The sequence below is a fragment of the Tachyglossus aculeatus genome, chromosome 21, assembly GCF_015852505.1.
Source record: "Tachyglossus aculeatus isolate mTacAcu1 chromosome 21, mTacAcu1.pri, whole genome shotgun sequence".
NCBI lineage: Eukaryota > Metazoa > Chordata > Mammalia > Monotremata > Tachyglossidae > Tachyglossus > Tachyglossus aculeatus.
In genome coordinates, this window is record NC_052086.1 from 12,975,277 (window position 1) to 12,992,205 (window position 16,929).

The window sequence follows — 16,929 nt, forward strand, 5'->3', positions numbered from 1 at the left end:
CCCACTTGGACTTCCCAAGTGCTTAGTACAGTGCTCTGCACACAGTAAGCGCTCAATAAATACGATTGATTGATTGATTGATTGATTGAGAGTGGAGCCGGCGCCTCATGTTCATTTCAAGTGGTTCTTCCCCTCGGCCGCGCGGGTCTCACCGGCTTCGACCAATCAATCCGTCTAAACTAGGCCTCGCCAAACTGGGCTGGGGTGTCAATCGGGCCCACTCCCTCAAAGCCCGTCTCTGCCGCTCCCGCCCTCGGGGCCGGAGACGGGCGCCCGTGTCTCCCATCGGAACGACTGGGGAATCCCGAGGCCCGGAGAGCTTAGGTTGTCCGACCGGGACGGGATTCCGTTCGAACCTGGGCTTTCTTTCCCTCGGGAGAGCTCGGCCCCTCCCAATCCGCACCCACCCAACGCCCCTCACTGCAGACAAGTGATGGAGATGGGATTAGAACCCTCGTCCTCGGACTTCCTAAACCCACGCTTTTCCCATTAAGCCACACTGCCGTACGGTGTCTCCGGAGCTCTTGCCTTGACCAAAAGGGTCCACTTGGGAGAAAAAAAGCCATTAACCTCAGATTATTTCGGACTCTAATGCATTTCTGATGCACACGAACCCACTTTCACAAGATTCCTGGTGAAGCAAGCTCTCACCTTCCCCTGGTTTTGAGCATTTCAGTCTCTCCAGACCGAACATGATTGAAAAACAGGCCAGATCACAGCGTACAGTCCATGCTTCCTCTTCCTCCAAGTTTTCCATTGGTCCCCTGGATAAGAACCTAAAGGCCCCACCTGTCTCACCCCTCTTCAATCAATCAATCGTATTTATTGAGCGCTTACTGTGTGCAGAGCACTGGACTAAGCGCTTGGGAAGTACAAGCTGGCAACATCTAGAGACAGTCCCTACCCAACAGTGGGCTTACAGTCTAGAAGGGGGGAGACAGAGAACAAAACCAAACATATTGACAAAATAAAATAAATAGAATAGATATGTACAAGTAAAATAAATAAATAAATAGAGTAATAAATATGTACAAACATATATGCATATATACAGGTGCTCTTCCCCTTGTACCCCAGCTGAGAGGCCAGTGTGAACAGAGGGGATGTTTCCCCTTCTACCATTCTATTCTTCAAGCCTGTGAGCCCGCTGTTGGGTAGGGACCGTCTCTATATGTTGCCAACTTGGACTTCCGAAGTGCTTAGTACAGTGCTCTGCACACAGTAAGCGCTCAATAAATACCATTGAATGAATGAATGAATACCATTCCAACTCCTGTGCATCTGTCCATCATCTCTGTGCATCTGTCTGTCATCTCTCCATCTGTCTCCATCTGTCAGTCTATCTTTTCCCCGCTCCCACTAGTTGGAGGGCCCTGACACTGCCCTCTCTATCCATTAGACGCAGTGTGGCCTTGTGGCTAGAACACAGAGGGACCTGGGTTCTCATCCCAGCTCCCTCCACTTTCTCTTAATGGCATTTATTAAGCGCTTACTATCAATCAATCAATCAATCAATCGTATTTATTGAGCGCTTACTATGTGCAGAGCACTGTACTAAGCGCTTGGGAAGTACAAATTGACAACATATAGAGACAGTCCCTACCCAACAGTGGGCTCACAGTCTAAAAGGGGGAGACAGAGAACAAAACCAAACATACTAACAAAATAAAATAAATAGAATAGATATGTACAAATAAAATAAATAAATAGAGTAATAAATATGTACAAACATATATACATATATACAGGTGCTGTGGGGAAGGGAAGGAGGTAAGATGGGGGGATGGAGAGGGGGACGAGGGGGAGAGGAAGGAAGGGGCTCAGTCTGGGAAGGCCTCCTGGAGGAGGTGAGCTCTCAGCAGGGCCTTGAAGGGAGGAAGAGAGCGAGCTTGGCGGATTGGCAGAGGGAGGCCATTCCAGGCCCGGAATGTGCAAAAAGCACTGTTCTACACGCTGGGGAGGTTACAAGGTGATCAGGTTGTCCCACGTGGTGCTCACAGTCTTAATCCCCAGGAGGCCTTCCCAAACTGAGCCCCCTCCTTCCTCTCCCCCTCCACCCCTCAGCGCTTAGAACAGTGCTTTGCACATAGTAAGCACTTAATAAATGCCATTATTATTATTATTATTATCCCCCCCGCCTTACCTCCTTCCCCTCCCCACAGCACCTGTATATATGTATATGTTTGTATGTATTTATTACTCTATTTTATTTGTACATATTTACTCTATTTTATTTTGTTAATATGTTTTGTTTTGTTGTCTGTCTCCCCCTTCTAGACTGTGAGCCCGCTGTTGGGTAGGGCCCGTCTTTATATGTTGCCAACTTGGACTTCCCAAGTGCTTAGTCCAGTGCTCTGCACACAGTAAGCGCTCAATCAATACGATTGAATCCCCATTTTGCAGATGAGGGAACTGAGACCCAGAGAAGTGACTTGCCCAAAGTCACACAGCTGACAGTTGGCGGAGCCGGGATTTGAACCCATGACCTCCGACTCCAAAGCCCGGGCTCTTTTCCGCTGAGCCACGCTGCTTCTCCTCCACTTGTCTTCTGGCAAGTCGCTTCACTGCTCTGAGCCTCAGTTCCCTCATCTGTAAAGTGGGGATTAAGACGGTGAGCCCCATTTGGGACAGGGACGGTGTCCAACCTGATGAGCTTGTATCTACCCCAGTGTTTAGTACATTACCTGGCACCTAGTAAACACTCAACACATAACAAACAAACAAACAAACTCCTCCCCGAGGCAAACCTGAGAGGCCTCGTCTCCCCGGATGGAAGCCGAAACCACAAACCCCCACTTCCTCTATCAAATAGTCTTGTGGCCCAGGGCCGCCGAGGAACCGGTGAAATGGCTGATGCCATTCAAGGACCTGAGTCACCAGAGTAGCAGTTTCCTCATCACCTCCCTCCCCCCACCAACACTCTTCTTCTCCAGAGCAGCTCGAGCTCTCCTCCCCTTTCTTGGCTCCCCCATCCCTATCCCCCTCTTGGATGTTAAATTCGCCCTCCGCCCTCAATCTTCTCCCACCACTCCCCTATAAAGTCTGGGAAGCAGGAGAGCAGGACTCCCGTGGTCCACAGTGAGGCCTGAGTCGGGGGGAAGGAGGGGGAAGAGGAAGTGTAAACCCAGTGTGAAGACAGGATGGGAGTGGAGGAGGTCATCGCAGACGACTGAGCCGGCCGACGGACAGACGGACGGATGGAGCTGCTGCAGCTGCATTTTCCCGCACTGCACCGAGCACTGAGGGGGGCTGTGGTGAGAGGGACATCCCTCCCCTGGGGAAAGCAGACCTTTGGCCTTCAAAATCCCAGAGCCTTTCTCTTGGTTTGATGGCCCCTATTGCCTCTTCTCTCCTCCGGCTCCTCCCCTTCCTTCCAGAACCCCTCGACGCTCTCTCCTCTTGTCTCCAGGGTCTTTCCCCCTTAGTTCTGCAGCCCCTGGACTCCTATTCCTTCTCCTAAGGATTCTTTCTCTTCTCCTCCCAGCTCTGCATCACCTCCCTCTCCCTTTAGCCCTTCTCCCCCCACACCCTGCCTGATGGATCCATAGCCTCTCCCCTGACCAGAGGAGTTGGGGGATTTATCCGCGGAAAGGTTGTGGGCTAGGATAGTGAAGTTGGAGGAAATCTCCGCGATGCTCTAACCTCCCACCCTACTCCTTCCCTCGTCCCAGGCCTCCCTCAGCACCTTTGCGTCCTACCTCATTGGAGATGGAGTCCCCTCTGCGAAAGACGGTGAGGAGCAGCCTCTGGAGAGGAATATGGATGAGCCTGGGGAGCTGAGGGAAATAACATCTGGAGGGGGCCAGGCAGCTGAGGAGAAGGAGGAAGAGGCGGAGGATTCAGCCCCAGGGGAAGCGCAGGACCGAAGAGCCCTAGAGTTTGAGGATGAAAGAGAGAGTGAACCAGAAGAGCTAACAGGCATAGAGCAGGCCAGGAAAAACTGGGAGGAAGAGGTAGTGAGATGTGAGGATGTGAAAGAAACCATATTAGGGTGTGCCTGGGAGGGAGAAGGGGAGCCTAAGGAAAGGGAGCAGGAAGCAGAAGGAGAAATCAGAGAAGGAAGAGTGAAAGAGGCAAGGAAAGTCAAGGATGCAGGGGGAGCAGAGGTGGAGAGAAGCCAAGAGGCCAGGGAAGACCAGAATGTAGAAATGGTGTCTGGAGAGGCCACCAGAACGAGAACCTGGTTTGAACTAGAACTTGGAGCTGAGGCAGCAGCGGTCAAGGAAAGTCAAGAGGTAGAGGAACGAGAGTTGAAGTTAGAAGGAGAAGTGGAGGGTGAAATAACATCTCGGGTGGTCTGGGATGTGGGGTCTGAAGGAGGAATTTGGGAAAGGAAGGAGGAAGAGGTCGAGGGAAACAAGAAGGCAGAGGCCAGAAAAAGCTGGGAGAGGGAGGCAGTGGACATTGAGGGAAACCAGGAGATGGGGGTAGTGGAGGCTGAGACTGGCAAGGAGGTAGAAATCGAGGTCAGGAACAGCTGTGAAGTAGAGGAGGTGATGGAAGAGGAGGAGGAAGAGGCCTGTGACACCCTGGAGGGAGAAGTGTGGAAAACAGAAGTTACGAAAGCCCAAGGGCCCGGGGAACAGGAGGCTGAGAGATCTTGGGAGACAGAAGAGACCATGAAGAAAGTAGAAGATGTCCTAAGAGGTCAAGGGAGAAAGGAAACAGAGGCAGAGAGAAGTGAAGAGTCAGGGGTAGAGGACCGGAGGGTCCAGGATAGGCAGCCTGACTCTGGGATCACTTTGGAAAAGGAAGAGATAGAGGCAGCAGAGACTGCAAGTGGCCAGGAGATAGAGATTGTAAGAGCCTGGGAGACCGGGGAAGTAGCGATTTGGGAAGAAAGAGGGCAAAAAGAAATTGGAAAAGACTGGAAGACCCAAAAACAGAGGATGCAGGAGAAGAGAGAAGTGGAGCCTGTTTGGGATAAAGAAGGAAGCTCAGGAGGCTGGGAAATCAAGGCAGAAGAGGTCAAGGTAAGCCAACCCACTATGCAGTTTAAGAAAAGCTGGAGCCTAGAAGAGAAAACTGGAGGAGAGCAAGAGGAGGAAAAAGAGACCAGGGAAGCTCAAGAGGTTGAAGAGGAAATAGTCAGAGAAGCTCAGGAACTACAGATCAAGGGATCAGAGGGAGAAGTTGGGGAAATCTGTGCGATGGAGGCATGGGGAGGCCCCCACATCACGAAGCCTGAGGCAGGAAAAGTTGGAGAGGGAGTAAGGGAAATTGAGGAAGCCTGGAAAATGAAGGAATGGGAGCCTGGGAGAGAACTGAAGATAAAAAGGGAGGATAGTGAAAGATGTGAAGAAGAGGCAGAGGTGGAGGAGGAGAAAAAGATGGAGGTGGTAGAGGAAGTGAAGGAGGAGGAGATGAAGGAGGAAAAGATAGAGACAGAGGAGGAAAAGGAGAAAGAGGTGGAGGAGGAGAAGTTGAAGGTGGAGATAAAAGAGGAGGCAGAGGAAGTGGAGTTGGAGAAGGAAGAAGCACAGGAGGTAAAGGCAGAAGCCGAGGTGGAGGAGGAGGAGGAGGAGGTGGAGATGGGGGCAGAGAAGGTGGAGGAGAAAGAAAAGATAGAGGCAGAGGAGGAGGAGGAGGAGGAGGAGGTGGTGGTGGAGGAGGAGATAGAAGAACAGGAGGAGAAGGTGGAGGTGGAGGAAGAGGTAGAAGGAGAGGAGGAGAAGGTGGAGGAGGAGGAGAAGGTGGAGGTGAAGGTGGAGGAGGAGGAGGTGGAGATGGGGGCAGAGAAGGTGGAGGAGAAAGAAAAGGTAGAGGCAGAGGAGGAGGAGGAGGTGGAGGAGGAGATAGAAGAAGAGGAGGAGAAGGTGGAAGTGGAGGAGGAGGAGAAGGTGGAGGTGAAGGTGGAGGAGGAGGAGGTGGAGATGGGGGCAGAGAAGGTGGAGGAGAAAGAAAAGGTAGCGGCAGAGGAGGAGGAGGTGAAGGTGGAGGAGGAGATAGAAGAAGAGGAGGAAAAGGTGGAGGTGGAGGAGAAGGTGGAGGTGGAGGAGAAGGTGGAGGTGGAGGAGGAGGAGGTGGAGATGGGGGCAGAGAAGGTGGAGGAGAAAGAAGAGGTAGAGGCAGAGGTGGAGGAGGTGAAGGTGGAGGAAGAGATAGAAGAAGAGGAGGAGAAGGTGGAGGTGGAGGAGGAGGAGAAGGTGGAGGTGAAGGTGGAGGAGGAGAAGGTGGAGATGGGGGCAGAGAAGGTGGAGGAGAAAGAAAAGGTAGAGGCAGAGGAGGAGGAGGAGGAGGTGGTGGAGGAGGAGATAGAAGAAGAGGAGGAGAAGGTGGAGGTGGAGGAGGAGGAGAAGGTGGAGGAGGAGGAGGTGGAGATGGGGGCAGAGAAGGTGGAGGAGAAAGAAGAGGTAGAGGCAGAGGTGGAGGAGGTGAAGGTGGAGGAAGAGATAGAAGAAGAGGAGGAGAAGGTGGAGGTGGAGGAGGAGGAGAAGGTGGAGGAGGAGGTGGAGATGGGGGCAGAGAAGGTGGAGAAGAAAGAAAAGGTAGAGGCAGAGGAGGAGGAGGAGGAGATAGAAGAAGAGGAGGAGAAGGTGGAGGTGGAGGAGGAGGTAGAAGGGGAGGAGGAGAAGGTGGAGGTGGGGGCAGAGAAGGTGGAGGAGAAGGAGGAGGAGGCAGAGGAGAAGGAGGAGAAGGCAGAGGAGAGAGTAGAAGAGGATGGAGCTCAGAAACAAGAGGCTGGGAGAGATTGTAAAGTAGAACCTGAGGACACCCAGGGGTCAAAGAAACCAGAGAACAAGATATTGGAAGCTGAAAGCATTTGGGAGACAGAGCGGGTCAGTTTCTTGGGAGCAGAGATAGAGGAGGAAAAGGCCAGAAAAACTCAGGAGGAGGCAGTAATGGAGGCAGAGGAAGGCCAAAGGAAAGAGACGGAGAGAAGCCAGAACCTGGAAGAATCTGAGGATCAAGGAATCTGGGAGAGGAAGGAGATGGAGGCTGAGGTAGACCAGAAGCCTGAGGGAACAGGCTGGAGAGGCCAGGGGATGCAAGAGGCTGGAGAAGGTTTGGGAACAGAGATTGAAGCCGGGGAAGAGGCAGAAGGAAGCCGGAAGGAAAAGGCCAACAGTGCGGAGGATTCAAGGGCAGTGGAGGCTAAGGAACTCCTAGATATGAAGGAGCTGGAGGCTGGGAGAGGCCAAGACACCGAAAAGGAGTCCAGAAGAGGCCAGAACACGGAGCTGGAAGCTGGGGAAATCCAGGAGATAAGAGGAGTTGAAGAAGGTCAAGGCCAGGAAGAGAAGAGAGGCAGGAAGGTAGGGGAGGAAAATAGAGGTGATGGGGAGGTAAAGGCCGCCAGGACGGAGGGAGGTCCATTGACAGAATTAGAGACTGGAGAAAGGCCAGTCACAGAGGATTCAGTGGTTAGGTCGGTCGGGGTGGAAACGGGAACTGAGAGAGGCCAGGAGACGGACACAGCTGAGGCGAGGGGATTGAAGAAGGCAGGGGAAGAAGAAGAGGCAGGAGAAAGCTGTGACATGGAGAAATCAGAGCCCAGGCACTCTATAACGGAGAAGGTAGTAGGGACCGTGGAAGACCGGGCCGTGGATGATGGAGGCCATGAGACAGAGGAGGTCCAAACGAGGAGGGGATCGGAGGTTGAGGAGTCGGAGGCCGGAGAAGCCCCAGAAAAATGGGAAACGGAGCCGAGGGTTGAGCAAGAACGAGGGGTGGACTCTGAGAGAATCCTGGGCATTGAGGAAAAGGAGCAGAATCAAGGAAGTCAACACGCAACGGCAGAAGCGTGGAGAAGGGACGAGATAAAAGAGGTCACGGTCTCGGAAGACCAAGCAACGGAGGATGTCGGAGGCTGGAGGCCGGAGGCCGGAGCAGTCTGCGAGAGAGAGGAAGCATCGGCCAGAGGAGACGGAGAGATGGAGGAGAAGGAGTCTATTGGAGCCTGTGACATAGAGGAGGCAGCAGATCAAGAAGGATACACCGAAAACACGGAGGCGATCGACGGCCAGGTGACTAAGGGAAAGACTGGAAGAGGCCTGAAATCAGAGGACGAAGAGGCTGGCCCGATGGAGGCAGCGTGCGGGGATGGAGACGGTCCAGAAGGTCAGGACCCAGAGGCCCCGAGAACCCCCATGGATGCTGGGAATCGGCTCCCCGGAGTCGACAACGCGGGCGAAGCACAGAGCAGTTGGTGTGAGGTGAGAAGCTGTTAGGTGAAGGCCATAAGGCCATTTAGAGTCTAACTCTCCCCCTTCTAGACTGTGAGCCCACTGTTGGGTAGGGACCGTCTCTATATGTTGCCAACTTGGACTTCCCAAGTGCTTAGTACAGTGCTCTGCACACAGTAAGTGCTCAATAAATACGATTGAACGAACCCCCAACCTACCCTTCACCCATTTACCTCCATATTCTCTCTCTCTCTCCCACCCCGTCTCTCCTTTGTCCCAGGGCCTGATTCCCGGCCCCCTCCTGGACCTCTCCGTCCCCCACAGCCGTGTCCTACTTTACCGGAGCAGCTCCAAGCGCCGATCCCGCCCCTCCGTCCATCATCGGTCCTCGGCCACCGGGGAGACCAAGGAATCCCTGGATCTCCAACCCGAGGAGCCCCTTCCCCCAGAGCCAGCACCCCCGCAGCTTGAGGAGCCCTCAGAAATCAGCTCTCCTCCGTCAGTGGGGACACCGATTCCAGAGAGGCGACGTGCCCGGCCCCCAGGACACGGGTAGGAGGGGGAATAGGATGGGAAGAGGGAAGGGAGAGAAAGTGTGACGTATCTGTGATTCCCTCGTGATCCTCTTCTTCCCCACAGGTTTGGCCTCGCTCACCCCAGCATGATGCAGGAGCTCCAGATGCGTCTTGCCCGGCCAAAGCCCCAGTGATCTGCTGCCCCGGGACCCTTCTCGCCTTCAACCATCCACGACCCCCAGGAACGACCTCCCTCATCCTCGTGTGACCTCCGATCCTGGACCGCCTTCTGAAAATGACTTTGGCACCCCAGGGACGACCCAGGCCTCTCCGCTACATTACCCCAGGATGTTTGGGTTGGCCCAACACTGGGAGATGTCATCAAGGTGGAAGTGGGGTATGAGGAGGAAAATTGTTTCCTTTTAATCCCCAGTTTGAGTCTTCCTGTCCCTCCCTTTACCCTGCTCCGCCGGCTCCAGGTGGTTTCTAGAGGACGAGCGCAAAATAGAAGCAGGGACGCAAATCTGGGAAAGGAGAGGATTTTGCCGTCATTTGGACCGTCCCTTTTTCCCCAGGGCTGAGATGGCCCGAGAACCTTATTCTCTCCAGGGTGGGGAGGCCAGGTTTTCGCAGGAACAGGGGACCTACAACCCCTGGGGGGTCGGGGAGGGAAAAAGGCAATTCCCCCATATCCTTCCCCTTCCCGAGGCTGAGCCGGGACTCTGGAAGGCCCGTAGATCTGGCTTCTGAACGTGGGCCGGGACCGGCAGGCTACCAGAGGGGCAACTACTTTGCCAGATTACCAGGGCTCTCGAAGTTGCTACCGAACTTAGCGATCATCTTGCCAACTCTCGGGGGCTTACCCAAACCGCTCCGGGAAGATGAGACAGACAGGAGGAAAGAAAGAGGAGCCTGAGTGTTTTTTTTATTAAAACTCTCCTGAGACGGAGTGTGAGGGGTTTGAACCCTAAGTTCTCAGGAGAGGGTTTGCACCCCATTGTTGTATAAAATTGAATAAATAAATCATTTCCTAAAAATGAAATAAATAGCAGAGAAATAAATACCTGACTGGGAAGGGAGGGCTTTTAAATACAGGGTGAGAGGTGGCAGAGACCAAAAGGGAGGGTGGGGGTTGGCTGTGCGTTTGGCTGTGTGGGCGGAGGGGAAGAGGAGGGAGAGGCCGAATTAGGGAGCGGGAAGGAGAGAACGGAGAGAGACGGGGAGGCTGGTGTGGGGAAGGTGGGAGAGGAGGATGGGAAAGGTCCACGGGGTGGGGATAGAACTGGGAGAGTCAAACGAGGATGAGGATATAGGCACGGTGGAGATTGGAAGCAGGAACGGGGACTAGCAGATAGGCCTCTGCCTCCTATTAGTCTCTTTCCAGCTCTTTGGGGAACTGTCCATTTATAGGGAATCTACGCCGTCCCCCACAAAGGAGGAGAAAGGCAAGACGACCGGCCTCCCGAGGTGGGGGTCTTTTCCCCCCAAGAGAAAGGGGAAGGAGCCCGCGGAGGTCCCATCCCCTATCATTAGAGGGTCATGTCCCTGGGGGTTTGTGGCCCCAAGAGAGCAGCAGGAGGTCCCGGACGCCCCGGGCCAAGACCAGCTCCAGGGAATGCAGGAGTTGGTAGGTCTGGATCATCCGGAGCCAGGAGCTCTTGGGCGGGGGCGGGGTGGGACGCAACCTTCTCAAAAGTCCCTTCTCCTCATCGTCCTTCTCCACGGGAGACTCGGGTCCCATCATCCTCATCTGCAGAGAGAGGGAAGTGGCCAGGGCTAAAACAATCAGGGTTCTTGGAATCGCCGCCGAGGGGGAAAGGGAGAGGGGTATTTAGAGAGCAAGGCCAAAGGGGTCAACTTCCATTTGGAGGGCAGGGCAGGGAAGGAAGTAGGGTCCGGGGAAGCGGGAGGGACAGGGTGGGGCTTGGGGATAGCAATCAATCCCGCTATCCATCACCGGTATTTATCGAGCCCCTCCTGTGTGCTCAACTCTACGCACTTGGGAGAGTACAAAAGAGGTGGTAGACGTAACGACCTTCCGGTCTAGAGGGGAGGACGGACATTAATATAAATAATAATTTCGAGATTTGTATGCAAACGCTGTGGGGCTGAAGGTGGGGCATATCCCGAATGCCTCCAGGGCATTTGGCAGGAAGGCTTTGAAGGGAAGATCTGAGCGAGGACCTTCTAAGCCCCACTCTGAACTTTTTTTCAACGCCGCTCAAGTCTCGTCCGAGGAGGCCCGGGAGGACAGAGGCTGGAGCCCAGCTCGGCTCAGAAAGCCGTCGGGAACCAAAACAGCTGGAAGCCCCTGGGGACGAGGGTCCCCATCACCCCAAAGGGTTGACTGATCGCTGTGGGCAGGGCCGAAAGATGCAGGAAAGGGAGACAGGGAGACAGAAAGAAAAAGAAGGGTAAATAGGCGTGGTTGACATATAATAATAATGGCATTTGTTAAGCGCTTGCTATCAATCAATTGTATTTATTGAGCGCTTACTGTGTGCAGAGCACTGTACTAAGTGCTTGGGAAGTACAAGTTGGCAACATATAGAGACGGTCCCTACCCAACAGTGGGCTCACAGTCTAGAAGTGCTTTGCTTCTAAGCGCTGGGGGGATACAAGGTGATCAGGTTGTCCCACGTGGGGCTCACAGTCTTCATCCCCATTTTACAAATGAGGTAACTGAGGCTCAGAGAAGTGACTTGCCCAAGGTCACACAGCAGACATGTGGCGGAGCCGGGACTCGAACCCATGACGTCTGACTCCAAAGCCCGTGCTCTTTCCACTGAGCCACGCCGCTAGGGACCATCTCTCTATGTTGCCAACTTGTACTTCCCAAGCGCTTGGCACAGAGTAAGCGCTCAATAAATACGACTGAATGAATGAATGAATGACTTCCGACTCCAAAGCCCGGGCTCTTTCCACTGAGCCACGCTGATCCATCCACAGGCGCACACAACGCACACAAACACTCACAACTTTGCGACTCACGGGTGGTGGCCGGGGTGGGGGGGACGAGGGCCGCTTGACAGCACAGAGAGGCGGTTGATGAGGGCCCGTTGTGGCCAAGGTGACGTAGCCAACCCTGTTGCCGCCTCCTTCCCCTCCCCACCATCCTCGTCCTGCCTTGGAGACGGCCAAGGAGCAGCCCCCGGCCTGAGGTGGAACGACGACGGAAGCAATCTCGGCAGCGGGGAAGATGATGGTGATGACGATGATGGTATTTGTTAAGCACTTACTATGTGCAAAGCACTGTTCTAAGCACTGGGGGGATACAAGGTGATCAAGGTGTCCCACGTGGGGCTCACAGTCTTCATCCCCATTTTACAGATAGGGGAACTGAGGCTCTGAGAATTTAAGTGACTTGCCCAAGGTCACACAGCAGACATGTGGCGGAGTTGGGATTCGAACCCATGACCTCTGACTCCAAAGCCCGTGCTCTTGCCATTGAGCCACGCTGCTTCTGGGGAAGAGAGGCTACCCCGCCTCCGCCACCATTTCCTTCAACCTGTACTTCCCAAGTGCTTAGTCCAGTGCTCTGCACACAGTAAGCGCTCAATAAATACGATTGAATGAATGACCGAATGGATTTCCTTGACCCGCCATCGCTCCGGGCCTCCGTCTGCTGGCTGCTACGCTCCCTCCATCCCTGCTACTGCTGCCCACTTCCCGGCCGAGAGGCAGAGCTTGTCGGGTCTCCCCCGCCATATTATTTGTGAATTATTATTTGTACTTCCCAAGCACAACTTGTACTTTCCAAGCGCTCAACTCGTACTTCCCAAGCGCTTAGTACAGTGCTCTGCACACAGCAAGTGCTCAATAAATACGATTGATTGATTGGAAGACTGGAACATGGCTCCAAATTTGGATCCATCCCACCCAGAGAAGCAGCGTGGCTTAGTGGAAAGGACACGGGCTTGGGAGTCGGAGGTCGTGGGTTCTAATCCCGGCTCCGTCAATTATCAGCTGTGTGACTCCGGGCAAGTCACTTCGCTCCTCTGTGCCTCAGCTACCTCATCTGTAAAATGGAGATTTAGAGTGTCAGCCCCACGTGGGACAACCTGATTACCTTGTATCTCTCCTAGGGCTTAGAACGGTGCTTGGCACATAGTAAGCGCTTAAAATATAACATCATTATCCAGCGCTTAGAACAGTGCTTTGCACATAATAAGTGCTTAAGAAATGCCATCATTATTATTATTGAGAAGCAGCATGGCTCAGTGGAAAGAGCATGGGCTTGGGAGTCGGAGGTCGTGGGTTCTAATCCCAGCTCCGTCAATTGTCAGCTGGGTGACTTCGGGCAAGTCACTTCACTTCTCTGTGCCTCAGCTACCTCATCTGTAAAATGGAGAGTTAGAGTGTGAGCCCCACTTGGGACAACCTGATTACCTTGTATCTCTCCCAGGGCTTAGAACGGTGCTTGGCACATAGTAAGCGCTTAAAAAATACCATCATTATCCAGCGCTTAGAACAGTGCTTTGCACATAGTAAGTGCTTAATAAATGCCATCATTATTATTATTGAGAAGCAGCATGGCTCAGTGGAAAGAGCATGGGTTTGGGAGTCGGAGGTCGTGGGTTCTAATCCCGGCTCCGTCAATTATCAACTGTGAGACTTCGGGCAAGTCACTTCACTCCTCTGTGCCTCAGCTACCTCATCTGTAAAATGGAGATTTAGAGTGTGAGCCCCATGTGGGACAACCTGATCACCTTGTATCTCTCCCAGGGCTTAGAACGGTGCTTGGCACATAGTAAGCGCTTAACAAATACCATTATGATTATTATTATCTGGTCACGTTAGGGTCAGTGGGGAGAGGTGAATGGGTCAAAAGAACGAGGGAAAGAAAGTGAGTGGGATTTGGGGAGCTAGAAGGAGTCAGAGCGAGAGGTTCGGAGGGGCCCAGACCTGGAAGTGGAGGTGCCTCTGCAGGTCTCTTAGGTCCAGGTCGGCCACCCGGAGCCGCCTCCTGAAGGGCCCCCCCCGTCCACCTCTCGGGCACTTTCAGATCCCTCAGCTTGGACTGGAAGTGACTCAGCGTTCCGGAAAGTGAGTGGAGCCGACTTGAAGCCTGGAGAGGAACAGGTGGGAATGAGGGGTTGGCAAGAAATTTCCAGAACCAACCTCCGGCCCGATCCTTATTCAATCCTGCCCCCCATCCCCATCTACGACTCCAAAGGCACTCCAACCCGAGGCCTTCCCCATCCCATCTCCAACCCGGACTCTCTGCTAATCACCCACCCTCTTTCCGTCCGAATCCTAAAACGAATTCCCGGTCTCCTTTCAGCCCGGCCCCCGCCCCTCACCGAGAGTCCCAGCCAGGTCTTGAAGTCGACAGTGACGTTGGGGAACTGTTCGCCCAGGGGAAGGAAATCCAGGGAAACCCCAGCCAGGTGTGTGTCTGCCTGTGGGGAAGGAAGGGGTCAGAGGCGGAAGCCCCCGAATGGCCTCCCACCCCACCGACCGCTGACCGCTCGGCCGGAGGCGTCCCTCCCCAGAACCGGCCACGAGACGAGACTCACAAAGAGGCGGGCCAGGCTCCGGATTTCAGACAGCAGCTTGCGGGCAAGCCTCAGGCTAATCTTGAACTCATTCCTCAGGTCCATCAGGCCATGCGGGGGGTGCCCTGGGGTCTTTGGGAACCCCCCGACTCCATTGCGGGCCAGGAGCAGGGACAGCAGCACCAGACAGAGACCTAGGTGGAGGGAGAAGGAAAAGAGCAGATCGGGGCCGGCGTAAAGGAAGGGGCAGGGTCCGGAGGAGAGGAGGCCGCGAGAAAGAATCAGCCTGCCTACCTCGGGGGCCGAGGACAGAGAGGCAGAGAGTCACGGAGGACCTGGGAGAGCAGGGTGGTCTGCGGTTTTCCCCTCAGGGAGAGGAAATCCGGAAATTACTGGAGTTACTCAATCCCACTCAATCGAAACACAAACCAAAAGTGACCACTTGGCCCTGCCCCAGAAAATACCCCTACATCCCCATCCATGGGAAGAAAACAGACTCTGGGACAGCCCCTTGGGTCTCAGAACAGAAGTCACTCTCTACTAGTTGGTTTTTTTCCTTGAGTCGCTAAGATTCCTCCCAAGACTCTCCTCCCCTCACGCCCCCGGCCCCCTCCCGGCTCCTCCAACCGCCACCGCCTCCACCGCCATACCCCCAGAAAAAAAAACCTCGCCCCTCCATCCAGGTCTGCTTTTCCCATCAAGATGCTTGGCTCCCGGCTCCCCTCGTCCCTTCAGACTTTTCCGGAACGTAGTCATCCTACTCCCCAGGCTCCACTCTCCTCCCCAAATCTAGGACTCCCCGGCCCCAGATTCCACACCCCTCCAAGGGCACGAGCATCCTTCACCCCAGACTTCATTCAGGCCCCCAGAAGCCGGGAATTCTCGGCCCCAGATTCCGCCCCGTTCTGTGAACAAGAGCATCCTTCGCCCCAGGCTCCACTCCCCGCTCAGAATCTAGGCATCCTGCCGTTCTCCTCTGGCTTCCAGATTTCCAGCCCGTCCGTCCCTTCAACATCCCGCGTTCGGCCCTGCTCCGCCGAACTCCATTCTCGGGATGCAGGTAGCCACATCCCAGCCCAGGCACTCCCTCCCAAGTTTCAAGCGAAATCCCCTTGAAGCAACCCGACTTCAAAGCCACGGTCCCTCCTGGGAACTGGGTACCTGCTGCCAATGTGCCACTCCCCCAGGAGTCACGTGTCTCGCCCTATCATCCCTCTCCCAGCTAAGGCCCTAAGAATGTATCTCTCCAGGTCCTCTCTCATCATCACACCACCACCACCAATATCCCCCGCGCCACTTCCCAAACCTGTCTACAACCCCTCTCTCCTTATCAGGTGTCTGGCCCCCTAGCTCTTGGCCTTTTCTCAGAACCCAGGCCTCCTCATTTACAGGCTCCTGGCTCTTCCCTGCAGCTTCTGCTCCCCTCCCATCATCATCATCATCATCAATCGTATTTATTGAGCGCTTACTATGTGCAGAGCACTGTACTAAGCACTTGGGAAGTACAAATTGGCAACATACAGAGACAGTCCCTACCCAACACCATCCAGGTATCCCGCTCTTGGCTTCCCATCCCTCCGGCTGCACCCCAGACCCCTTTCCGGAGGACCTATTTCCCTGGGAGATCCAAGACGGCCGATTCCCCGTGCAAGCTCCCTCTTCCTCCGAGAGCCAGCCTCCGGCCCCACGGCCCCTCACAACCCCCCACTCACCTTGGGCTCTGAGTCCCATTCTCTTTCAATGACTCTGTGACCAGCCATCCCCCCACCCGAGGAGCTCTTATACCCGGGGGGGGTGGGGGTAGACCCGTTTCACTTTCCGTTTGCTTGCACTTTCAGCTTCAATCTCCATCTCCGGCTGCCCCACCACCATCCTAAGAATGGGGAAATGTGATTTCCCTTCCCGGTGGAGCCCAGAAGCTCAGGAGCCGGGGTTTCCGGCAGCCCGGGCTTTGGGATTTCGCTGTTGGACTTCACTCTTCCCCCATCCGCCCTGGGACTCAGAAATGTTCACCCCTTCCCCTAATCCTCCTTCCCGCCCATCTCCAACGCTCCCAGGTGCGAGGGGAGCTAACGCTTTCTTCAGCAACATATTATCTTTCTGTGTCACCTATGCACTTGGCTCTCTGATCTTTGGGCATTTGATATTCACCCCCCCCCAACCCCAAAGCATTACGTACGTCCCTTCAAGTTACATATTATCAGCTATTTATTTATTCATATTAATACCTGTCTCCCCTCTAGGCACTAAACTCAATATGGGCAGGGGCGGTCTGCTAATTCTGTTGTACTGTATGTGCTCTCCCAAGCACTTAGTAATAATAATAATAATAATAATAATAATAATAATGGTGGCATTTATTAAGCGCTTACTATGCGCAAAGCACCGTTCCAGGCGCTGGGGAGGTTACAAGGTGATCAGGTTGTCCCACGGGGGGCCTCACAGTCTTCATCCCCATTGTACAGATGAGGTAACTGAGGCCCAGAGAAGTGAAGTGACTTGCCCAAAGTCACATAGCTGACGACGGGCGGAGCCGGGGTTTGAACCCATGACCAATGACTCCAAAGCCCGGGCTCTTTCCACTGAGCCATGCTGCTTCTCCAGTGCTTTGGAGTGCTCCAGTGCTTAGTACAGTGCTTTGCACACATAAGCACTCGGTAAATACCACCAACTGATTTTGGTCTCTGGGCACTGGGTCATCTGTCCATTTCTCATTCAATACCTCCATTCGTCCCTCTAGACTGGAAGCTCCCTGTGGGCAGGGAACTCTGGTTGTGTCATACTCTCCCA

At 54.2% G+C, this 16,929-nt stretch overlaps 2 protein-coding genes across 2 annotated transcripts; one reads left to right on the forward strand and one right to left on the reverse strand.

Moving 5' to 3' along the window:
• The first annotated feature begins 3,155 nt into the window (after positions 1–3,155).
• On the forward strand, positions 3,156–9,372 carry APOBR (apolipoprotein B receptor). Its single transcript, XM_038762712.1, has 5 exons — positions 3,156–3,254; positions 3,672–5,367; positions 6,631–8,156; positions 8,407–8,678; positions 8,766–9,372. The coding sequence occupies exons 1-5, from the start codon at positions 3,198–3,200 to the stop codon at positions 8,833–8,835; spliced, it is 3,621 nt and encodes a 1,206-aa protein (XP_038618640.1). The 5' UTR covers positions 3,156–3,197; the 3' UTR covers positions 8,836–9,372.
• Positions 9,373–9,639: 267 nt separating this feature from the next.
• On the reverse strand, positions 9,640–14,440 carry IL27 (interleukin 27). Its single transcript, XM_038762351.1, is given in 5 exon segments — positions 9,640–10,391; positions 13,547–13,627; positions 13,629–13,709; positions 13,945–14,043; positions 14,161–14,440. Coding segments are annotated over 5 exon segments (558 nt in total). The 5' UTR covers positions 14,245–14,440; the 3' UTR covers positions 9,640–10,178.
• Between the last annotated feature and the right edge of the window lie 2,489 nt (positions 14,441–16,929).